The sequence below is a fragment of the Neolamprologus brichardi genome, chromosome 13 (genome assembly GCF_056152115.1).
Source record: "Neolamprologus brichardi isolate AB-2024 chromosome 13, ASM5615211v1, whole genome shotgun sequence".
In the NCBI taxonomy this organism is placed as follows: domain Eukaryota; kingdom Metazoa; phylum Chordata; class Actinopteri; order Cichliformes; family Cichlidae; genus Neolamprologus; species Neolamprologus brichardi.
Window position 1 is genome coordinate 26,039,042 of NC_142116.1, and position 26,564 is coordinate 26,065,605.

A 26,564-nucleotide genomic window follows, 5' to 3' on the forward strand; every position below is an offset into this window, starting at 1 on the left:
CTTCTATCAGTGAAGCGCACTGAAGCAGGTGATGGCCCTCTGATAAAGCAGAGGTGTAGATCCAAGTGCTGCTACTGAAATAAAGCTCAATTTAAAATGCATCACAGAGAGAACTGCCATAAAAACTGCACAAGCAGCTTTATTTAGAGTCCAATAAGACTTTAATCCTTGCTTGATTGTTTTTACTTCTTTATTAACTTCTCCCCGTTGTTGCTGCAGGAGGAAATCTTTGTGACATTCGAGACTCAAGACAAGAAATAATAATAGGATGTCTCAGACAAAGATATGTTTGTGGTTGCCGAGGTCTATATATATCTTCCAGAGGAGAGCAGAAGTGGTGGGGAGATGAGGGAGGGTCTGTATTGTTCGAGCTGTCCGCAGTGGAAACTTTACTGTCGGTAGTGGAAGACTAAGTGATAACCCTGTGGAAAGGCCGGGAGTGATAAGGCAGTGCGGGGGGACCACACACACACACACACACACAAAAGCAACACAAACAGGCACACATGGAAAACTGGCAAAGCCCCCGTGACCATTTTTTGAAACAAAGGGGAAATCTGCAGGGAGTGGTCACACTCCAGCTTAGTCCTTCACAGCTCAGAAACATCAGCACAGAGCTGCAGATGATCCTGCTTTCAGCTGTGTGACCACTATTAGTGTGATAAATGCCGCATCCTGTGTCACATCTAATGTTATTTCATTATTGCTTTAGGATGACTATTACTGTGTGAAAACTTCGTGAAAAAGAAAAGCACGGGAATAAATAATATAACTAATGTAATGTCTGAATTCCACAGTGTGAATAACCTTTCTTAGACCTGAGATAGGTAACACTGCTGGGCTCATAAATCAGTTAAAGTAGTTCATCTGGCAGTAAAATTTGACAGTAACATGTAGTGAAATAACAGATTAACTTAACTTTGGTGTTATATCTTTATGGATGGGCAGCATGGTGGGACAGTGTTTAGCACCATTGCAAGAATGTCCTGAGTTCGAATCCCCCAGGACCTTTCTGTGTGGAGTTTGCATGCTCTCTTAACTGGTTATGTGGATGAATGTGGATGGTTGTCTCTCTCTCTGCATTAGCCCTGCCACAAACTGGGGACCTGCCCTGGTTGGACCCCACCTCTCACCCTGCGGCAGCTGGGACTGTCTCTTACCTTTAAGTTGCTAACTACTCTGCAAATACCCCATAATCCAATTATTTGCACCTTTCTGTACCAAAGGATTACAGATCAATACAAAAAAAAAAAAAAATCTGGATTCTGTATCAGACACAGTGGCAACAGTGACTGCAACGCAAAGAAATCTAAAAAAAAAAGAGAAGACTTTGTTTTAAATATCCCTCTACATTAACAGCCATTAGACAGACAGAAAACTAATTATACCAGACTGTAATGCTGTTTGGAGATAAAAACAAAAACAAAAAACAACAATAACCAAATAATAATTAACAAATAGATGATCTAATAATCTATTAGTATTTTCTGGACAAAGAATGTCTGAGTTTTATATATACAGTAATATTGTGACGTTCACTAATGTCAACAAATAATGCATGCAGGTCTACAGTAATTGAGGGTCTTCTTTTTTCCTGCAGAAGTGAGGCTGAGAGTGGGAGGACTAATGATGCAGTAATTAAAGCAGACGCCAAGCTCCCGACACCACAGCAGCTTTCCGAGGAGTAACGCTCAATGCCATCCTCCTCTGCAGCTGGCTCTCCATTTACATGTGAGGGAAGGAAATAACATGAAGGTTCTGGATGCAGCACGACAACTGACCAGGCAAAAACCACAAAAGCTATATATTTCATTGTGCCGTGTCTTCAAACGCCCAGAGTCAAATGATGCAAAGATAAACCTGTTTGAAAGATGAAATGTAAAAGAAGCTGCGTCAGTAGAGATGGAGAGTAAGTAACGAGTGCATATTAGCGTCACTGTGTATTATTGTGCTATCAGTGTACTTCTTGTCTTGCCTTAAATGGGAAGCAGAGGATGTCAAGCAGCCAGATACTGATGTTCACTGGGAGGCAGTGTTCCATTATGGCCAAGCAAGTTGTTGAGGCAAACCAGACACAGTTGTGAGTGGCAGAAGATCCACTTTTAACCGACGCAATACTCTGACTCATGCATGAACAGGCATTTTCATTCAAATGTATGTGTGTGACCCAATCATAGCTGATATTTATAGAAAGCCCAGCACACAGTAACAGCATCCAGGTGCTCTGCATTACAGTGTGTCTCCAGAGCAGGAAATCCTAAAGAACTAAGAGTCTGGAGGAAGAGTACGGTCATAAGCATAGTTAGTACCAAGCCCTGCTTAATGACTTGAGCAGGCCAGACAAGTTTGTACTTGTACCATAGGAGAAAAAAAAACAATGGCGTTAACAGGGAAATATTCACCCACGAACTGTACATGGATCAGAGACAATGAGCTCTCCCATCAAAGGCTTTGGGTTAAATAAACAGCTGTCCTGCTGGGAATGTGCACTTGGTTGTATATGGGGGGAAAAGGATAAAGGGAAATGGTGAGTGGAGAGGTCTCTGTAGGGAATAGAGCGAGTGAGAAGAAGCACAACCCAGCTGGTGAGGCTTTTTTTTTTACTGTGCGCAGTCAATGTAAAGCATGTAGACACAAGGAGAGACGAGGCATTAAAGCTCACGAGTCCAAACTTTACGTTTCTGTCAAACGTGCACGGCTTCATTAAGCATATCTGCACAGGAAGACCTGCAGACATACTATGAGCAAATATTGTTTCCAAAAGCTGTGAATATGCATCAAAATAATACGAAAGTTAGGGCTCTAAATAGTGTACTTTAAACATTATGCCCATAAATAACCAATAACGCAGGAACAAATGTTACTTAAAGAAACAGTGCTAAGTCATTTCCCTGACTTAGACTTTATTTTGGCCACCGTACTGTTTTTTGGGCAGTACGGTGGCACGGTGGTTAGCACTGTTGCCGCACAGCAAGAAGGTCCTGAGTTCAATTCCAACATCAGGCTGGGGTCTTTCTGTGTGGCGTTTGCATGTTCTCCCCGTGTTTGCGTGGGTTCCCTCCGGGTACTCCAGCTTCCTCCCACCGTCCAAAGACATGCAGCTTGTGGGGATAGGTTAATTGGATAATCCAAATTGTCACTAGGTGTGAATGTGCGAATGAATGTGAGTGTGAATGGTTGTCTGTTCCTGTGTGTTAGCCCTGCGACAGACTGGCGACCTGTCAAGGGTGTACCCCGCCTCTCGCCCTATGACAGCTGGGATAGGCTCCAGCGCCCCCCGCAACCCTGAAAAAGGATAAGCGGAAGCGAATGGATGGATGGAGACTTTATTTTGGTAAGCTAGACAGGCACATCACTAGCTACCCTTTTAGCAAACTTTTTTATTAATATTTTTATCTTTTCAACACAATGACATAGTCTGCTATTTGCTCGGCTCACTAAATCATTTTGTTCTTACTTTTAATGTAGTCACTTCGTGTATTAAGGTTTTGCTATCAACTGACTCACTGACCTGGTTGTTGTTGTGGTTGTCCTTCCAGTAACTCAGCTGCTTCTTTAAAAATGTCAGTGAGCAACTTGGGGTTCTGCATGTTCCTATGGATACTTATGCATGCAAACTGCAGACTTGAGCAGCCAGGGATCAAACCACCAACGCTCGCCTGAGATTTTTAGCAGATGCATCTATGGTATCAAATTAAAAGTCCTACATTCTCTTGTTCTTGAGTTATCGTGTTCACAAAGCTGGGTGTCCACGCCACCCCGCCTGACAAAAGGTGCCGGCATTTCAGTAGGAGATACTCCAATCCACTGTCTTTTTCTGCAGTTTATGGCTGCAGTTATGCTTTTGGCTCAGGATATCTGCTTTGAGCTGAGAAATAGTTCATGTGACAATACTCTGAGCTCACAGGAGCTGTGGTCGTCCAAGATGGGGAAGTCTGAATTCGGGTATTTATTCAATATAAAATAAACTCTGATTTTGATGATCATGCCCATGTGGCTTTCTGAAGGGGCCTTCTGTTTAAATATCCCTTCACCCAGGCAAGAGGGCTGTCTTTATATATACATATTGACAGTTTCCTCTAGTTTCCAGTCCTAACTTTATATTTATATCAAAAATACGAGATGGGGTGATTGATCTCACCTATCTTGATGGCAAAGATGCCATCAAAAAAACAAAAAACAAAATGAGTAGATAAAGAAATCCTAATTAAAAAAAACGTCAGGTAACTTCTAATAAAGTGAACTACAAATATCTTTCACATCACAACGTTTAACCTTTTTACTCATCAGTGTGTGCAGCAGCCACCTCCTTCAAACCAATTTTAGCAGCCGCAGCTTCACAGTTTGGTTATCACTGACATCGCCACGGCAGGCAGCAGTCATTCACTGCTTGACGTTTTATTGCAGGCCGACAGACTATCCTGCGGTGGCTTATAAAGAGTCAACACATTCAACTGACCTTTGAAATCATTTAAACAATACACGATACAGGCCTTAATTTTGTAGCTTGCTGCAGTTAAATTACAAGATGAGGCAAGGACATAATTGTCTTTGAAGACATCAGAAGTTGTAATGACAAAAACAGAGTTCAATGAACATAATTTTTGTTTAAAAAATGAAAATCAAAATGAAGTACTACTAACCCTATAATATAATCAGACAGGGTATGTAAAAAACAGAATCCACTGCAAATCTTTTCTGTGACCAACACACTATTTTCATGCATCCCATTTCTAAACCTAACCCTGCAGCTTCTGGTGATGTGGAGCAGGGCAGGGGAGGACAGACTAAACTCCAGGTTCTGCCTTTCAGCCTTTACCACAGCTCTTTTATTCAAGACGCTTTGCTTCTGTGGTGACAAAAGAGGTATGAGCACTTCTGTAATCATTCAGTTTGTATGTCTCCCTCAGCAGATGCGACAGCCCAGAGAAAACGCAGCAAGAGAAACACGTGAGCATGTGTTGCTGTGAGTGTTTGACTATAACAAACAGTAAGTGTAAAAGTTTCATGTAAGTGAAGTGGATGTGGATCATAGATAAAAGCATAAGTGGACAGAAGGCCAGCTGTTGCTAAGCAAGCTCTTTAAAACACACTCTTTGGGTTTACAAGATGAAAGTCAGCCAAATTCCTTTGATAAACACCAATGACGCGAGCTAAAATACTGAACATAAACTGCACGCACAACTCCAGGTATAAACACCAACATGTTCACAGCAAGCTGTTGGAAACGTAAACCTCTTACAGCAAACTCTGCTACATTTTTAGTGCACAAATACAAATGTTGAGAAAATCCTGGCTCTGGGTTTATGTTTAGCGAGTGTAGAAGATCCCAGTTTGCTACACAATGCGCACGGTCGGCGAGTCAGCAAGGAGCTGTGAACTTTCCGACCACATCAACAGAAAAAAGAAACCGTTCACGTGGTGCATGGACAGAATCCCCTGTGTGCAACACCTTTATCAACTTACAGAAAGCAGGTGAGAAAGAGGAGAAAGAGGTTCCACTGAAACCCACGTGTGCTGATGTTAAAAGTTTGATGTCTAATATCACATGCAAAACAAGGAGATGCTCAACATCTATGAGCTTTCTAAGAAATCATCAAATTGGTACTTTATGTATTATATACAGTATTGTGCAAAACTCTTGTGTCCCCCTCACTTTTACTTTGAATATTGGTTGCTTTTATCAGAAGAATGTTTTCTTAGTGTCTTTGTTTTTTATGCCACTTAACACTGGCCTATGAATAATTCAAATATAAAAAAGACACCTAATTTAAGGGAAGAACCAGTGTGTCCATATGCATAAAAGACTTTAGGCACTTTGTTACTAGAAGTCTGTCAAAAAAACAAAATTTGCTTCCATTTCTTTATCTGAAATTATGAAAAATGCCAAAAAATAACACAGTTTGACAGGCATAAAATAATATTTTTCTACCAACAATTGATTCCCAGAGAGTTTTTAGCCAAAAACTTGGCACATCTCAGCATGATGTACAGTGTGTCCTTGAAATACTTGAGGAAACTGGACAAGTGGAGGACAACAAAGGGAATGTGGGATCTAGAAACTATCTACAGCAAATGAGCAGTATGTTATGTCCTTAAAAAATAGAAAGAAGTTTGCATGCAGTACCTTCACAGTTTGATCCGCCATGCAATTCAAGGTGAAAATCACCTAACTGGCAGCAGCTTGATTTTGAACTCCAAACACATTGCCAATGTAGTAAAAGGATACAAAAACATACAATGGAACACTATCAGCAATCTGGGATCATCTTGACAAAGAATGAGAAAAATAACTAATAATCTGCACAAGTTTCAATAATCTGCTGCACCTATTTCCCACTTGTCTAACACAGCGAACAGAAATACGAGGTGGCAGATGACTTTTGCACAACACCTTACTTGGACTGCATTTCCTACTCTCATTTGTTGGCCTTCTTGCACGCCAGCACTGGCCTTGTCAAAATGATGCAAACACGTTTTCATTAACTCCACAGAAAACATCAAAACAGACAAGCTAAGTACTTTTTTATCCATTTTTTGTAGTCAAGCTCTTATTAAAGGTGTCAGTTAGTTCACAGTTGTCAGCCCCTGTGAATTAGCATTCAAACTTCAATCTGCACAAGGACAAGTCATCTTCTTTGTGTTGCTTCTCAGAGACAGCTATCTCGAAGTCTGAACGAATAAAGCCAAAGCTGCTGTATCTGCATCACAAGTTGTCAATAAAGGAAAGTGAGATGTTCTTTCAATTGGATAAACGCACTATTAAGGCTGACGCTGAACAGAAGGTCATACCGCAGATTAGCAACTAACTTTACCACTTTACCACTTTACCATGCAACATTATACAAAACCTGCAATCAGTGCCAGCTTTTAGTATCTCTATTATTGGGCAATGACCTTCACTTACAGGAAGAAAGAAAGAAACCTCAGAGTTACTATCTAAATATGCAAAGTACATCCTCTGATACAATATCTCGACAGACAGAGAAGTCTGGACACGGAGCTGCTTTGGCCAATGAACTAATGCTACAACAAATTTTTTCCATCACTGATCATTCTGTTTTGTCTATTAAGCGAGCAGTAGTTGTAGTAATAGTTAGTAGTAGTTATAAAATGCCTTCTGTCATCTAACCCACAGTTTGACACGGCAACTCAGCTAAAAACCAAACTATTTATCAAACTACTTTTGCAGAAAAATGTCAATATGTGCAGGAAGAAGCACATCTGGACACTTTATGTGGGACATGACCCAGCTTACCAACCCTCTAACCCAGCTTGCTAAAAGAACCCGGTTAGCTCACCATGTAAATATCATAAACTAGTTAGCTAATAAGAACCTCTCTAAATTTTGTTTACTTTTACTTTATGCTAAATATAAACCTGTTGGCTTACAAACGTTTAACACATTGTGTGGTTTCTAAGGTCAGCAAAAATAAGACTTGCACAGCGACTTGATAGAAATTTTGCACGAAATCGAAAGTCTCCTGTTCTTGGGATCTGACATTATTGATCTTTTTTCCTCCCATTGCACATAACCTACTGTAATCCTGAGTGGAGTTTCATGAGCCATCACTCTTGTATCTTCTGGGAATCTTGTGAATGAGTCTTTAGACTCATCAAAGGGCTGGGTGGGGAGCTGTCCCCTCACTTGCTTTCCCAGCTGGGATAATTATGTTTCTTGGAGTAAACCCAAACTTCCTTTGCACCGCATCAACACTCCCACCCTTATCCCTTATCTGGGCCCAGTGGGACCTGGCCATTCTTTGTCCGGGTGTTTTCACAAAACCATTATCAAATCCTCCTGAGTAGGGTCAATGACCTCAAGGAGAAAAAAAAGTGGCCATCTCAAGCCACTGTAAAATCCCTGTCTCCTGGTATGTGTTACCGAGAGCCTGTATCTGGATTCATATATATGGCTGTGAGTGCATCATTTCCCCCAAGATTCAATTCAATTTTATTTACATAGCGCCAAATCACAACAAAAGTCGCCTCAAGGCGATTCATGATACAGAGAAAAACCCAACAATCATATGACCCCCTATGAGCAAGCACTTTGGCAACAGTGGGAAGGAAAAACTCCCTTTTAACAGGAAGAAACCTCCGGCAGAACCAGGCTCAGGGAGGGGCGGCCATCTGCTGCGACCGGTTGGGGTGAGAGAAGGGGAAGTCTAAGGAGTAAAATACATGCACCCCAATATAAACTCTACTGTCTAGTTTGCCTGTTGTTCAGGCAAACTAGGTGGAAACAGCATGTTCCCCACATGAGCAACACGATCATATGTAGACTTTTACTGGTTTGGGCCTGAACTGACTTGCCTGCTCAGGTACCCAAACCTGGTATTAAACAGCAAAAAGAAGACTTTATTATCTGTTCCGAAAACTAAAAATAACCACTATCTAGCTTATTATTTAGCTGAAGAAGCCCCATAAATTCAATATGACACAGTCAGAATTTCATCTGAACTTTCATACAATCAGAGTTTGGGGCAGATTTACTGACTAGCTGGTTTATTTAATTGTTCAAAACTGTTGCTTTAGACGCATTAATTTCATATGTGGTTATAGTGTTTAGGGTTTTTATTAAACCGGCAAAGCTTCAAATAATGATATCTGCATATGGCCAAGAACTCCCTGTGATCCAAAACTCAGGCTTCAGACTGGTTTCTGGGAGTTTTTTCTACTGTTTAAGCCGCATGACATCATCAGCAGCGAATCTCCCAAATATGGTCATCTTTGTCTCAAACCTCTTTCTAAAAGCAGAGAAGGCACCCGAAATAAAACTGAATACTGCAATGCTACTAATAAGATATTTTACTTTCACCACATTTAAGACTTTTCAGGGGATCAGTGGAAATTCCACAACACCCCTATCCCCCCCCCCCCCCCCCAAACCACACCAAAGTCGTTTTAATTAAATCTTGTGGTTTCCTAAAATAAATTCAAACAAAGCACCAAAAATAAAAGAAACCGTTAGAACTGTGTGCATCAAAGAATAACACACAGATAAAATCAGATGACAACTCCCTTATTATTCCCACTGTAACAGTGATAGGTTGAAACAAGGCGGTGAGACTGGCAAACATTCCATCTTGGCATTGACTGGTTGTGCAAAGGAAACCAAAATGGGCATAGCGTTTATTAGCGCTCATACCAGAAATTCACACGCGCCTCAGCTGATCTGATAACGTGCGGACAGCGACAGGTTCGCTGGCATCAGAATGGGTGTCCACATCTTACTTCCCTGTTCCACACTTGTGGAATACATTACTCTTTCTAGCAAAAAAAAAACAAATGCCAGATTCCTGAAATTCCATCCGTACCTTCTTAACTCAGTAGCAACCTGTCCGGAGTCCAATCCAGGCCTATTAAACCACAAAAGCAGCCCAATCCACTTAAAGAGCCTTAGTTTTTCTTGCCTTAGCGTAAAAAACAAATACACTGATTTTCACTAGCAGGTGAGACGTCAGCTGAGTGAGCGAGCACACAGTGCTGAAAGAATGTGGCCGTATGTTGCTCAGACCACCTCTTAATGTGGTCCGAGTGATCAGACCTCAACGGGTCAGGCTGGAGAGTTTGCAGGAGGCAAACGTGCATGTCTAATATACCTTTTCAGTCTGTGGTGCAGCAACTTTTTCCACTTCTGAAACGAGGCTTTAATGCAAATATTGCGTAAAATTTCACAACATGCAAAACACTCATTTATTGCATTGAAGTTTTCTGCTGATACCAGGCTCACGAAACCCTTATACATTGTCAGTACCACCCAAGTGTAATTTGCAACAAAAGCATCTGCTTTTGCACCCCCCAAAAGATGTTTCTTATAGTAGCACTGAAAAGAAGAAATTGCAATCGTAAAGTTTTAACAACGACAACAATGGATGCTCTATAACTAATATTAAGATGCACATTTACCAATGACTGGTGCTATAAGAGAAATGTGGTACTTGAAAGTCTGGGCTGCTGTTCCCTTTTGGTGCCATCTTTCAGCCTTCCTTCCAACATCTTTTCCTTTTTGAAATTCTAATTCCATGTTATGACAGGATGGAGCAGGGCAGCGCAGGGAGAACACCAAAATAGCATCATCTGATCTTTCTTTCATAAACTTTTCCACTCCTGCAGCAACACACTGGGACAGACTTTGGCAGCGGAAGAAACGCGAAAAAATAAAGCAGTCAGCTGAAGTATTTAGTCACAGTCCTGGGCCGTTGAGCTCCTCGGTAAAAAACGAGTTACGCCAAAAAGGATCCGATATTAAGAAGAAAACCCCCATCCTACATCGTTAGTTTCCTCCTCTTCCATCTCTTATCAACACTGCATCACGTCTGGGATCACACATTTGCACTACTATTGCCAACACTATAAATACACACCATGAACACATAACTACAATATTCAGTTTGGGAATTCACTAGCATCTGCCATGTGACTGGCAGCTATATTTAGCTTCCAGAGTCTATGCGAGCTGAAGCAAAATCATCGCTTGTTCAGAAGGAAAAATGCATTTTTAACCACTTTGCTTCTCACCTCTAATGACACGCAGAGGTTGCGTGGGGTAACAACAAAAAATACTTCCTCACCACACCAGACATTTAATGTAATAGTTACTGAAAATACTGGCAGCTAGCCTCTTGGTTTGAGGCAGGTGCTTTTTTTTCCTGCTCTGTTCCATTTTTAGTGGTGTAAATATGCCAGCTCAGTGGGATCCAAGCTGTGAAAGCCTGAGCTAATGAGCTGTCTGTCAGTGGACAGGACAGATACAGAGAGAAACAAGAGACGAGATGAAAAAGAAGTTGGAGGACAGAATCCACAAAAGGGGACATTCATAGTAATTTATTGCTTCACCATATGGTTATATTGGCTGAGTAAACAAAAGATGTATATGTCATCAAAAACAGAGCGGATTTCAACTGAATGAAACCAACAGTAAGATGAGCCAATAGTAGTTAGTAGAGCCAATAGTAGTAGTAGTAAAGTACAGTAACAACTCTGCCCTACATGTAAGGTAGCTGAAAAATTGGCATCTGTTTGTCAGATTTTAATCATTTAGCGTAATCACAGGGAGCTCTCCAAGGAAAAATCTTCAGAAGCCATGATATGATTTCTCAGTTACTATTACTTTCAGTTTAGACCAGAGATTAAATACTGGATAAGGACACTCAAGTCACACCTACATTGTTTCCTCCGAAGCGTAAAGGAAACCTTTTCATTCTCTCACTTTTTTTAAGCAGCACGATTACACACCATGTCAACACAGAAGGCGTGGCAGGAGGAGCGCGTTAGCTGAGCCGCAGCCTCGGAGCCCCAGTCAGTGTCTACACAGGACGCGATCGGGCTCCGTGTTGAGCTGTAGTTTAAATTGAAACATCCACAGCAACAAAGATTACAGAAAGACAGCCCTGTTCAGCTAATGTCCAAAAATTATATTGGATATTTTTCACTAAAACACTGATAAAAGTGGACTGCTGCTGTTATTTCTTTTTAGGAAAGACAAACTTAACTATTCTTTATTGAGAGGCAGGCTTGACCGTGAAACTGCATGCTCATTGGCTAACGACTAGTGATGCCATTGAGTGTGCAGTTTTGTACTGCGGACAATCCTCCATCTTGAAACATCTTGAGTTGTCCGCCAAATGGGAAATGATACGACCACCCCGACCTCCCCAAATGGTTGCCAGTGGTTCCTGGAGGTTTCTGGCTGTTGGGTGCAAAGAAGTTGCTGCTCCAATAGCCTCCTAGAGACCTCCACAGCTGCCTGTAATTTATATTGTTAGCCCAGAAGTAGATTAAATTTTTAAAAGTGTGACGCAAACCGGAAATTCATATAGATTGTCTTCAAAGTTAAAGCTGTTTGCGCCTATATTGTGGTTGTGAAAATTGCTCAACAACTGCATTTTTGTGATATTATGTAGCACTCTTCATGTCTAATGCATATTTGGGCAGAACTACTGAAATAGAAGCTCAAACCATGTATTATACTGTCTACAGGCTTACTTACCCAAGCGTAGCATTTATTTTGGTTTATCAAATGGCCAAAAATAAAGGGAAAAAAATTCAGTGCTTAACCCATTTAATCCCAAATTTTTCCCTGCAAAATAATTGCATGTATTTTATTCCTTAGACTTCCCCTACACACAATATGGTTAATTTTTTATATTTTTTATATCTGTCATAAGGGGTTAAAATGGCAAAGTTTGGGATCGATCATGTCTACACGTGTAGTTATCCTCCAAAAGTAGATTCTGAGCCAGAAAAAAAACCCTGAGTTATGTTCTGGAAATAGTTTGCTGCTGTTATTCTTTCTTTTACCCAACAAGGAGTAAACGTCTGCCCTCTTAAATTAAAAACCAGGGCTGTGAGCGGTCACAGTGGGATAATTTGATGACAACAAAGTCTGGCCAGCACAATGTCCCCCTTTAACAGACTGAGACCAAACACTCCAGGGTATTCTGAACATGATTACCCAATGATAATTGAGCTCAGCTCTGGCACTTAACTAATTCTAACCAATCATCAACCCTTTCAGACACAATGGCACCTATTTCTAAGGTGCAAAGAGAAAAGCATAAAGTGTGAATTGGTCCAAACTAGTGCAGCTACAGCATCTTCTACAGTTTGACTTGTTCCACCTGAATTAGAAAACTAATTACCAATTAGTTCATTTATTTTCCCCCTTTATCCTGTCTTCACCAAGCTTACACTTCAGTGGGATCATTAATCTCCATCTGTGCTTAATTATGCAAAACAGGGTGGCTCAGGAATCCAGCAGGACCCATGGGACACCTACTGTGTTTTCACACTGTGGCTTCAGGAAGGGAAGAGTTTATAAAAACCTAGCCCGGAGAGAACAGGTCCCGTATACGATAATGATAACTTCCTTTTCTGGTAGTAGTTTAATATGCTCAAGTTCAACATGTATCAATATATGGTTGAGATAAATTAAGAAAATTTGTTACACAGGAAGCCAGCATTTGAGCTGCAGTGACAGAAACCTCAATACTGCACTTTACTTTACTGCTTTACGATGCTAATGAAAAAAATACCTGACTGAAACAGACATGGGACAGGGATCAGCACAGGACTGAATGGACATAAATAAGAAGGAGAAAGACTTCAGAGTCCTGTAGTATGTGGTGCTGGGGTCAATTCACAACAAAAGTCAAAGGGCAAACAGACCACGGGGGGAGGGATGCTTCCTTAGAGCCACAAAAGCGAGCATGTGAGAAAACAAAAGACAGATGAAGGGTAAACCTTGATGGTCGTTTTAAACACAGGACAAACCAGTGTTTGCTCCCATAATTGGATTCACTGAGCATGGTTCACAAGGCCGACAGCAAATGGCTTGAGCTCGAGGACAATTCTGTAATGCTTATCAAACAATAACTGATAACTACAGTTATCGCATCAGCTTAATTACACACCGAGGCTGACCAAGAAAACACTGGTTTTAATCGCATGGGTTTAAACTGCGAGCGCGAGACCCAAATGAATACTGTTAGATGCTTTGAAAAAAAGCCAAACACTTTTAAGTTCCTGTTCGATGTAAAATGTCAAGATCAAAATGATTCAAATTCATTTGAAGTCTTGGCAATGGGACTGCGGCTGTAGGCAGGTGTTTCGAGCCGTTTTCACACATGCACTGCAGACAGCACAGAGGTGCACGCAAGGACTGAAATATTACCTGCAGTCGGAGTGAATCTTAGTAGATATTCAGCCTGCCGCCTCCCCAAGTAAAAATTGTGAAGTCACATTGTACCAGTATGCGAATAATACAGGTACAGCAAATAGTACAGCATTCACCGCTAGCGAGCGGGCTATTACGCTGCATCCTGCACCCCTACTCGGGCAACTTCCTCGCCTAAACCACACAGAGCATTTCCACTACTGCGAGCATGGCTGAAGTGAACCGTTTCCTTCTGTGATGCTACATGTGAGAAAGACTGCACTGTCCAAAAGTTGATGTCTGAAAATGACTGATGACCATATAACATAATGTTAGCAGCATTACAGCAACACCGGTTTGTTTACAATAAAAATGAGGCTTATAGCTGGTCCTGCTTTATACTGTTTTTTGTGTTTCTGTTATTTAGCCCCACTTTTTTCCTTTTTTAAGACAAAATAAAGTCTTCTAGCTCGCGCGAACTGATGTGACTCAACAGATAAAAGCACCATGAGTAAATGCATTACTATTGGCATTTCAGGCAATGGTAACCAGCGAGGCTGATTGCAACCTAAGCTGATGTTCAGCTAATTATCAGCACATTCTCACGTGCCTGTAAGTGTCAGAAACCATTTTTCTAGTTCAGGACATGATTTCCCTCCTTTTTAAAAAAAATATGTGTATGTCTATATATATGCACCCGTCAAGCCCTTTTGAACCATCACATGTGATTGGGCCATAGGGACAAACTGATCTGAATCGATAACAGAACATAAATTTTTAGGTTTGTTTGTCTTTATATACAAGAACATAAAACATTGAGGTTTCTAGGGTCCACATTTGTCTTAACAGCAATAATAACAATATAACAGTAATAATAACGATAATGATGATAATAGTAACTACACATGTATGGGTTTTTGCCTTGATCATCTCCACTGTGCACTAGACAGAAAGACTAATAAAATAATGCGACATAGGCTTCCTTTCATATGGTTCCCCACAGGCATAATAGGACGTGATCTAACAGCTGCCATCAGCTCACCTTACTGAGCAAATCTTGTCAACTATCCACGGTCATCTGGTTCTTATTTTTAAGCCTTTCACCTATAATTTTAGTCTACCAAAAGAATAGAAAAACAATCAGCATATCAATCAATACTTGCAGATTAGCTCTCCGTGCTAAAATCACACCACAACTGCATGTTACATCTGTTAGTGATGGGTTTATATTTGTAATGTTTGCAACATTACAGTTGCAGTGCAAGGTCAAAAATAAATATCTGCCATTTCAAGACAAGACTCAGTTAGATGATATCGTACTATACATTCATATTCTGAAGGCCTGACACAATTTATATTGCATCTTGGCGAATTAGTGTCAGGCTGCATTTCCTAGCACGCGATTTAAAACAGACTAAAAGTGGAAACGGTATTAAAAGCAGTCAACAAAGACTTCATTTAGCCCACATATTCATCATAAGGATGCCAACACATCAGAGACTATAGATTGCCTTATGCATGACCTGCACACCCACTCAAAGCAGGAAACATGGATATTACATTTCAATAGGAGTTTAGTAAGGAAAAAAAGCCAGAAAAATAGCACAGGACACCCAAAGCTTGGTGCTTGTGAGTGGTGGCAGGCTATTTATAGGCTTACTCCAGTCAGAGAGATAACTCTTTCCTTATGTTGTGGATCGGCACTTCACAAGAGTGAAGAAGAGGGGGTACTCAATGCTGACACAACACTGAAAGTGTTTGCCCCTCAACTTGGTGCCAGCAGGCACCAGACTACTTTCGTAGACCAAGTGAAAGATAATTACATAATAATGACAAAACAGATGTCATTCAACAACTTCAACTGGCACACCTAATAAGGCCTGACACACCTATTTTAGACATAAGACGTCTCTGCTGTCTTGACATATGCATGTGGCAATGTCAAGAGTGGATATCTGAATGCTGCCGGCGCTCGTAACATCTCTGTTATTCATAACACTGGCTGCAGGACACATTTGACATGAATGGAGAAAAGGAGCGAAACATCAGTTGCTGCTGCACTTGTTTCTTTTAAAGCTGAATAACGACTATTTCATACACTCTGTATCACATTAATTAAAAAATAATAATAAAAAATACAGTTCTGATACAGACAGAATGCATGTTTGTTTTTTACTGACTGTGATGCACACAGACTGCTTCACATCAGCCTAGAGGGTGAGTCTTCAAATAGTAAACAGCTACTGCATCCCTGATTAGCTCAAGTTACAGTCAGTGGCAATACTACAGTAATAACAAGCTGCGGGTTATCTTCCCGCCGCCGTGCATACACAGCAGGCAAGAAACATGAGAGAAAAAGTGGGTCACTGCATATGTTGAACACCTAACCCTTAAAGACAGACGGGTGTACGGTGTGTTTTTAAGGTTGTCAGAGGGCCCCCCAGTATAACGGTACAGTAGCTGTTTAAGCTACCGCACGCGACTTGACACATACACGAGTCGTGACCAGCTTTGATATTATTTAGCATGATAAAAGACACGGAGTTGACCGTGTGGCGGGAGAAATGACGAAGCTAGAACTAAGCATTGGTGTGAAGAGACAGCACTGACAGACTGTTTATCAATGGGGAAACTCACATCCTCGAACAGGGATCCAACGTTGGCTGTCACCAGCAGTATTCCTGTGCCTTGCGCTGCTGTCAGCTTCCCTGCCATAATTCTCTCTCTTATTTCTCTCTCTCTCAGGTGGGTTGTGGACTTGTATAGCGGACTTTAAAGGTAAGAACCTTTAAAAAAACAACAACAACAACAACGTGAAGAAGAGGCCCGTGAATGTCTCACGAAACTGGTTAAAACACTGCGAATTTGCGACTGGAGCCCGGGTTGAGGCTGCTTGGCTGGAGCATATTTTTCAGCAGTGGCCGTACATCTACTAGGAGTTGCTTTGCAGTAGAAGGTCCGTTGGTGGTGGTGGCGGCGGTGGCGGTTTAGCGTGCTGCTTCTCGCGCTACTTTTTCACGTTCAGAGCCATCGTAAAAGTTTCGGTTTTAATCCACGGCGAGTGCAGGAGGGCTCTGGTTCATTCCAGCGCCGAGTGTTTCCCTGGCTTTTGTGCAGTGTAAAAGTCTCCCTCCTAAGGCAGGACGCTTTGCCAGGACCATTGCCTTCACTGTTTAGAGAGGATAGGCTGGAGTCCTTCAGTGCTCTGACGTCACCTTACCAATGAAAACACGGCGCGTTTTAAAGGGCCAGCGCACAGAAAACACTACCGCTCTGCCTTCTAACGTCACTGCACCCATTATCGGACTAAACTGGTCTATCTCTGAGCGAGTGTTTGTCTTTCTGACTTTGTCCTGATATGCTTTTTGTATAATTTACTGCAATTTAAAAAAAAACTCCCTTTTTGTTTTGTTTCTTTTTTTTAAACCATTGTTGTTCCTTACATCTCTGTCAAAAGGAAATTTATGCCTAGTTCGGGATGATTGCAGTCAGATGTTACATCACTCTTTCTCTGCAACTAGTTGCAGTTCATGGGAAACAAAATTAACAAAATCTATTACAATGGAAATATTTACAATGGAAACAGCCATATTTTGTTAATTTAAAAAAAGAAAATTGGTTTCCCATGAAGTGCAACATGTTGCAGAGACATGCCCAACCATACAACTCCCTGACTGGTGATGTAACATTTGACTCCAATCATCCTGAACTAGGCATGCATTTCCTTTTTGGCAGAGAGGATGAGGAAGGTTCAGGCATGTCAGGCTACTCACAAACTATGAACCAGGTGTAACTAACATGTAACTAACAGAGCCATTAACATGCAGTATATTGTTGGAGTTTTCATTGCTACTTCTAATCTAATCTTCCAATCTTATTTTTTTAGTTGCTGTATCATAATATCATTTAAAAAAAAAAAACTTTATTGGCACATTTGCAAACATACTTAGTTCATCACAGCTTCACAGGCTAGAGTTGCATTGGTTCATGAGGCCAGTCAAGCCTGTTTCAAACAGCTGCTGGCAGTTTACTCTCTAAAAAGAGTTTGCGATGCCTAATAAACTAAGAGTTGGACAACAAGAACACACAACCTGGCAATCTAACAGAATTAAAATTTTAACTGTTGGGTGGCAATAATATACTTATAGGTATAAATAAGTTTAAAGTAACTTTGAGAGATTTTTGGCCACTAGAGGGCAAAAACGCAAATTAAACCAAGTTACTGAACCCGCCCTCTTGACCATGTTTGTGCCGTGATGTCCTTTGGAGCATTTTTAATCAGATTATCTATGCTAATTTGATAACTAATCCCTCCACCATCTCATTTAAATATAGTCACTCCAAAAATTATGCTAAAATAATGCTATAGTTATTCGTTGCTAATATCAACATTTGTGGTTGTCTTCAACCTTAGCAGTGGCGATGTGCTGGTTGACAGATGAGGTCTGGCAGGAGTCTCTCGGCTATGATGTTTGCAGATGACATAGTGATCTGTAGTGAGAGCATGGAGCAGGTGGAGGTATACAGTGGAGAGAAGACTAATGAGAAGGGGACAGGTGGAAAGGTGAAGTTGGAAAGAGTAGAAGTAGTGCAGGCGGATGAGTTTAAATACCTATATCTGTACAGGTATGTGTATAGCTGTACCTAAAGAGAGCAGCTAAAAGAAGAAGGAGATAACAATGATGATGATGATTATCTTTGATCATAGGTCTCTAAGCTGAGCATATGGAGCATGGTTTCTTGTATAGTAAATGACTGAAAGCTGGTCTCAAAGCTGAAATCAAGACCATTAATGTGAATGATTTTAAGTAAACAATCTAAATAACTGTTATTTGTAGTTTGCTTGACTGTAATTAAACATACAACAACAGCCACAGTCAGGCAGCAAAATTTTTTCTAACCTGTCATGTTCTAACATGTTGTCCTACACAATTGAAACTATAATTACTGTTTCCATGACGTGTGTGATCTTTCCATAAACAGAGGCAACCCTTGCCAAATGCGGATACTCACTCTTTGATCTAAAGATTTCCTATTTGGGTTTTGGCAGAAAGAGTTTGGAAATTTTCACATTAACAGACTGCTGACCAGTTCAGTGTGTATCACTGGATTTTGCCAAGGGGTCCTAGACACACAGCCAAACCCACATGTAACAGATTTTTGTGAATGAGAACAGTTTATATTAGTTTCCTTTTTTCCTCCCTGGAATCACAAAAAACCTGTTTGTTGACCACATATTGGCATTCATACAGCATTAGCTCTCCTGAAAAGTCACTTATGACTGCTACTTTGGGTTGAAAAGCACCCCCCAATTCAAGTAAGCAAAAGTCAAACAAAATTAGTGTAGATGACAGGGTTGTGCACGCATGTTTGCACGCACCAGGCTGGCAGCTCAATTCATCATCCAAAATTGGAGACAGAGAAATTCTTTCTGTCACCTTTTAGCTTCTGAAACATCTGGCAGAAACACAGAAAGCAGACTCCTTTGCATCACTCACAGATCATCATGTATTAATTACACGCTTTCTTTTCACGCAGCATGATGTGATCTCCCCTGATGGGTTTGAGGGAGCCCAGGACCATAAATAGCCCACCCTACTCAAAGGTAGTTTGAGGTCAACAGCTTAGAGCAGGCACATGACATGCTGGATAACAGCTCAATGAGCTCCTGTTCTCTAAGAAGTAGTAGAGTAAGATCTAACCTCACCGAGTAAGCGAAAAATTCACATACAATGCTATGTTGCATCTGAGTGCAATTACTGAGCATCTAGCTGTGCAGAGATGACACAAGGGCAATCCTCAAATGACGAGGATGGCTCATAAGTTATTATGTTAACAGCATCAAGCTAGTGTGGCTGTGTGTTTGGGAAGGGGGACCGTGGTCACGGATCACTAATGGTCTTTAAAAGAGAGGAGAGAGGTTATTGCCAAAACGAGAGAGCTCACAGCTGTGTTTGGCATGGGAGAGTGCGTGTGTGTGTGTATGTGTGTGTGTGTCTGTCGTGTATGCTTTTGCAAATCCCCTGTTGTCATTTACTTGCATGATTGTATGTTTATTTTTATGGAGTCTCGCCATGTTCTGTATTCGTGAACATGATATGCCACAAAATAACCATAATCAGTCATTCAGACACACAGAAGGATAATGATAACATTCAAAAGGAAGAAATTAGTTACAGTGTTATTGTGTGTGTGCGTATTCTGAAGTGTGTGTGTGTGTGTGTGTTTGTGCTTTAATTAAAAATGGCTCAGAGCACCCTTGAAAACAATCCGAATGTTTGCACAAAAATGTAACCACACTACTGCAGACAGCTAAGTAGCATTTTGGGCATTTAAACTATGTCGGCTGCTGCAACATTCACAGTCTGACTGGCTAATGTTTATCATAAAGTTCACATTTTTTCTCCAGTATGTGTTTAGAAGATGTAATGCTGGGCTTGGTTGACTGAAAGTTAGTAGTTTTTTTGTTTTTTTTTATCAGGGGAAGCCTTAAAGAACACAAAGCTTTAAAATAAAAAGGTTAGTGGCTCCCTCAATAGGTAGAAGAAAAAGAAAAAAGCACACAAACCAAGGTAGAAAGATGTAGAACAAGAAAATTAAGTGAAAATCTTCCTACAAGCAGAGCTAAGCAGGTTTATTATGATATGACAAATTAGGTCAATGCCATAAGAAGCTTTTTGATTTTTGTGGAACTAGCAAATTACATTTGGAAACCACTGACTGTGAGGGGAAAATGTGTATTTCCCAACAGGTTGGCAGAAACATCCTTATGATTGCTTTGATTGCTAAGAGATTGCCAAAGTTGCCCATAGTAGCATCAAAGATGTTGACTTGCACTTTTTCATGTTTTGGTATAATGGTTAACGAGTAGTTGCAGCAACCACAGCAGTCTGCTAATGAACAACACAAACACATGGAGGTTTTTGATGCACCATCTTTGCGACTGATTTCACCCAGCAACACTCCGAAATCTCCAGCAAGCATTTGCCAACCCTTCGGGAGTTACACATTTTTCCCTGGTGAGTTGAGGAGTGTGCATGTGGCATCATGTGAGGAACCTCCACAGAGATATATGGGAAAATGGCTTCCTAACTTGACCTCAATGAACACTTTCCTGCTCAGTTTATGGTATCAGTCACGTATAATCCTCCTTGTTAAACGAGAATTATCCACGGTATGATCATCGGTAACGATTTGTGATCGTTAGCCAGTGAGTGAGCGGGTTTCACAGTCAGACCTAGCCCTGTTTGGCACATCCAGTTTTTTAAAACCAAGATGGTGACCAGTGGATGACATAACAGTAAGTATGTCCATGCTTTATACTGTTTATAGTTGAAAGGCTTTTTTTCCCCATAATTCCATTACACTAAGGATTCAGTTTTATTATTAAATTCAAGAGTAGCAAAAAAAAAAAACCCAAAACCCTCAAAAGCTGGTAAGTGTTGCTACCTTCCTCATTTCTAACTTCCGAAGTGTGGAAATATGAATGTCACTTTCATTTTAAATGCATGAAAGGACAAGAGTAAACAAAATACAAACTGTACTCAGGTCACAAACCAGCATCTGCTGTTGCTAACACACTGCACATGCAAAGAGCAGGCTCATTTTGTTCCCAGGACCCGGAGAGATGTAAAGGCTGAGGGAAATCTCAAACATTTGCAGAGTCAGACTTGTAGCACCAGAGGCTCCATTTCTACCAATAAATGTTTTTATGGTAGACTCACTGTAGCCACAACACTTAAATTTCTTTCTTTAGTGGGTTGTAAGTGACTACATTATGTTGTGAAAAAAGTGACGCTACTTTCAGCTGCTCTCTTATTTCCCAAGGGATCATTACATTTTACACCAGATGGCCTTCCCACTGCAACCCTCCCATTTGTGTGGGCCTGGGACTGGCACTTGGTTACGCTAGCTTGTGTCTCCTTAAGTCTGGGTTTACATCTCCTCCCTGTATTTAATCAGGAATCTTTCACATGTAAGGGGAATATGTTAACCAGTAAGCCATGGAGCATCTTTCAGAAGACTTCAAAAGTATTTCTGCTAATACATGAAATCCCAGGTGAAAGAGCCAGTTGTCATCATGCTCTATCGGACTATTTCTGCTAAAGTTTGCAGCAGTTTTCTCACAGCTAGTCAACGAGTAGAAATGGGCATAAAAATAACAGAACAAATATGTGTGGAGATCTGTGTGCACAAAGATAACAGCACAGGTAATGTGTTCCATGAGGGTCAGTAAATACTACACCATGTTAGCTCCCGGCTGGGTATCCCACAGGGGAGAATGTAAGGAGGGGTTAATAAAAATTTGTGTGCGTGTGTTTTGCCCGTTGCTGATAAAGAAGTTCTACATGCCGGCCAAAGGCCCTCCTTCTGCGCTCTGGGTAATGGAAAAAATTATGTTGGAATTCCAGACTGCAAGCAAGTATGCGCACTTTGACCCTGAGCTCTCCGCGGCTTCAATTCACTTATCTAAAAATAGGCAAACCTGGAAATAATCAGTGTTTTTTTACATGTCTCTAAAGGAGCAGGGATTTGGCCTTGTAATAATGGATTAACACTCAATCGACATGACGTTTTATCTCCAGTTGGACTTTGAAAGCAGTCATGCACACTGTATCTATGTATCCCAAGAGAGTCTGCTTTGTGACTATGGGAATTTAGCATGAGAAAGCTGTTTCATTTGGTGGGGGGTGGGGGGGTGGGGGGGGTGTCTGTGTGGTGTTTTGTGCCAGAGACAGAGAGGAACGCAGAGATTGAGTGTGTATGCGGCGTTATCTCTGACTCGTTCCTGGGACAGTTTATGTCTCTCTGATATATTTCCATATGATTTGCATAAAACATCTGACTACAGTGCTCTCAGGTTGTTTGAGCAAGCCTGTTATATGTTTCATTTACCGAACCATAATTTGTATTGACTGGGGATAAAGTTCATTTACATGTTATAACTAAGCTTCTAAGCTTTATGCAAAAGTATTTGAAAAACTCAAATGAGTGAAAAATTAAAAAACAAAACACTGAACACACTGCTGGCAACTTTTAAGAATATCTGTCACCAAATGTTTGATTGTACTCAATAATTGTAAGTACAGTATCCACACCAGAGTTTTGAGCCAGTGGGGTGTGCGTGTTGTTCTGTGAAGCACTTTGAGGTGAGGTTGTTTGTATGTAATCCTCAATAAATAGGACTGAATGGTAAAAAAAAATTTGTTTCAATTTCCAGAAATATTGTAGCAGAGTTTGCAAAAATTAATATCCCTTCATCTGCTTTACAGGGAAGTTTGTTTTCTCATCAGCTTCTCACATATTTTTTTGACTCTGTCCTTGGCCTCCTCTAAGGTGTCCAGATGCTTGAACCACCTCAGCTGGCTCTTTCTGATGCGGAGAAGTAGTCGTTCTACTCTGATTGCCTTCAGAAGGACCAAACTCTTCCCCCACGTTTCTGCTGCTTACATACTTTTGGTCCCTGTCCAGAACTTGTGGCCATAGATGAGGATATGAAGGTGAAGTACTGTGCAGAATCCTTATGCCTTAAGAAATCCTTAACTAATAGGAAGAAATCCAGCAACCACATAGGACCCACGGGATGCACCTGATACTTAATGTACTTGGAGTTGGACCAACTTAATTAATGAATTAATGATGATTCAACTTATTTACTAGTTAATTTAACTGAGGTGATCCAACCCATGCAAATTACTTTAGTCCAACAAAAATGCTGATAGAAAACCATTTATTAATGTGGAAATCTTTTCCATGATTATTTGAAGTTCATATAAAGAGTTCATTTAAAGAGTTAAGTCTAACATAAATGTTTAATTTATAACAACTTTCACATAGTTGTCACTCCATCTCCTGTCTTTATCAGGGTTATGGGGGGATGTCATGGGCTTAGAGGCAGGGTACACCTACAACTCTAAAGTCTGACCTAACCCCACTATCTGCCTTTGGACTGCAGAATTCAATTCAATTTTATTGATACAGCGCCAAATCACAACAGCAGTCGCCTCAAGGCACTTTATATTGTACAGTAGATCGTACAATAATAGATATAGATAAAAACCCAACAATCATATGACCCCCTATGAGCAAGCACTTTGGCGACAGTGGGAAGGAAAAACTCCCTTTTAACAGGAAGAAACCTCCAGCAGAACCAGGCTCAGAGAGGGGCGGGGCCATCTGCTGCGACCGGTTGGGGTGTGAGAAGGAAGACAGGATAAAGACATGCTGTGGAAGAGAGACAGAGATTAATAACAGATATGATTCAATGCAGAGAGGTCTGTTAACACATACTGAGTGAGAAAGGCTACTGGAAAGGAAAAACTCGGCAGCCTACGTCTATTGCAGCATAACTAAGGGAGGATTCAGGGTCACCTGGTCCAGCCCTAACTATATGCTTTAGCAAAAAGGAAAGTTTTAAGCTGAATCTTAAAAGTAGAGATAGTGTCTGTCTCCTGAATCCAAACTGAAGAAACAGAAGAAAGCTGGAGTACAAGGAGAGAACCCACTCAAACACAGGGAGAACATGCAAACTCCACACAGAAATGATGCACCATCAGGCCGGGGCCTACTATGCATACTATTCATACTACCTGATGCTCAGGCCCTTCTCGCTGTGAGGTAACAGAGCTAACCACCGCACCACGAGCTGATTTTCCTGTGGTTTGAAATCTCGTGTGATCTTGTGAATTTCACGTGTCCAGGCAACTAACCACTCTTATGGCATTTTATCACATCATCTCAATAACAATAAATTGAGTTGTTGAGTTTTATGCAGATCGTAGGTGATTTAATTAATTTAATTAAGTTAGACTCTTGTAAATGTAATAACCACCCAATTTATTTATTTTAATGCAATTGATCAGTTTATTGAAGCCTCATCAGAAATGGATAAAAAACACACACAATAGAACACTATCAGTCATGGACTGGCCTCCCCAGAGCCCAGACCTCATCATTACTGAAGCAGTGTGGGATCATCTTGACAGAGAATAGAAAAAAGGAAGCCAAAATCCATAGAAAAACTTTAAAAGTCCTTCAAGAAGCCTGTAGAACTATTCCTAAAGATTAAAAATATGAACAAGAAAGTGTATCTAAGAGAGTTCAGGTTATGTTGAAGAATATTAGTGACCATATAGCAGATGCTGGCTGAAGCTGAAAAATTGTTTTTGCCTTATTTACTCTATTTATATTTAGGTCTGCACATTTATGTCTAATTAATGTTTTTGCACATATTTTTCCATTTTCCAAGTGTCACCGGTGTGATTCTGCGTTGTGTCTGATAACAAAGGTAAAAGAAAGAAAGACCTCCAAGTAAATAATTTGCCCACTCCAGCTCCTACGACCAAATACAAACAGTGGGGAAGAGGGTTAGCTCAACCCACCACAACTTCCAAGCTAGTATATAGTATATATTCATGCTAGCATTTATGGCGCCTAAAACACATTTATGATACACACATACTACACACTTATAACATCTAACAAAAACAGGCTTAATAATGACAATAATTGAACTAAAATCGCAATCAGAAACATCCAGGTGGCTAAATATGCATTATATGTATGTTTTAAAGTGTTGGAGAGAAATGACACCCACCTCTCCCACAGGGGAATTGTAGAAAAGGGGAGAGGCAAAAGGGGTACACTGTATTTATAGGATTGCACCAAAGAAGAAGAAGAAAAGAATGAGGAGGGGCTCTAACTGATAATGAACATAACTACAGGCTTGGAGGTCCTAAAAGTCAGGTAAAAAAGGAACAGTTTGGGGGTTTAGAACACATTTTGTGTAATTATAACAATGTGATTTATGACCAGTGTTGGGGAGTAACGGAATACATGTACCGCCGTTACGTATTTAAAATACAAAATATGAGTAACTGTATTCCGTTACAGTTACCGTTTAAAAAGGTGGTATTTAGAATACAGTTACTTTGTTGAAATAAATGGATTACACGGCGGTACTTCCCTGTTTCATATTTTGTTTTGTTTGACAGCTACGTTCTGTTGTTGCAGGTGGCACTGTTACGGTTGCCATGGTTACAGGGTGACACTCTCTCTCTGCGTGTTTCCTGGGTGAGAGAGGCCTTTTTGTTGTTGTTGTGCTAAGCTAATAGGCAGAATGCTACAGGTATAGCTCTAAAGAATGTAGCATCATAGGCAGTGTAGTCTGTGCTGCAGGGAGAATGGACTGCCATACACGTTATGTGTCTGTGAGCGAGGGAGGGAGAAAAAGGAAAAGTACGAGCTGTCATTAAGCACAAACGGGAGCTGGAAGCATGTAAATATAATAATAACCACTGCAGCCAAGAAGAGGGCCTGGCGAGCCCAGTTGTAAGTAAGCTATTAAGACTCGACTGTACACCGTGTTCGTGTTTTCCTCCAAAAACAATAAGTTCAGTTGGAGCAGCCTTTCAACGCCTCTCTCTGTCTCTTGCTAGCAAAGTTGACCCAGACAACAAACAAAGTTTTCGGCTACGAGCCGACACAGAACCCACTGTATTAGCCAGAGGTCCCTTTACTACGGTTCGGAGCCGCAGACCTTCAGTAACAGTAATAAATCACAGCAATTGTACATTCATGTAGTTGTAAACAGCATGATAATATAATAAGTAATCCAAAGTATTCGGAATACGTTACTCTCATTGAGTAACGTAACGTAATACGTTACAGAATACATTTTGGGGCATGTATTCTGTAATCTGTAGTGGAATACATTTTAAAAGTAACCTTCCCAACACTGTTTATGACTCTGTTACACAAGTAAAACCAAGAATTAGTGGTTGCCTGAGACTTTTGAACACTACCGGGAAATCAAGAACTTCACTTTTACACTCAGCTCTTCAACAAGGAACTGAAAAAAAAAATCAAAACTAAAAATGTAACTCTATTACCTGAACTTCTTCTA

At 40.7% G+C, this 26,564-nt stretch overlaps 1 protein-coding gene across 4 annotated transcripts in view; it reads right to left on the reverse strand.

Moving 5' to 3' along the window:
• The window catches only part of inpp5a (inositol polyphosphate-5-phosphatase A), a 150,493-nt gene extending 133,658 nt beyond the window's left edge, over nucleotides 1-16,835 (reverse strand). For 3 of the 4 annotated variants that reach the window (XM_087850374.1, XM_006799062.3, XM_006799064.3), the window contains exon 1: nucleotides 16,298-16,835. In XM_087850374.1, coding sequence (XP_087706500.1) covers nucleotides 16,298-16,375 — 78 coding nt within the window. In that variant the 5' untranslated portion in view covers nucleotides 16,376-16,835. The remainder of the gene's footprint in view (nucleotides 1-16,297) is intronic. The other variant, XM_006799063.3, reaches the window with a different exon arrangement.
• Between the last annotated feature and the right edge of the window lie 9,729 nt (nucleotides 16,836-26,564).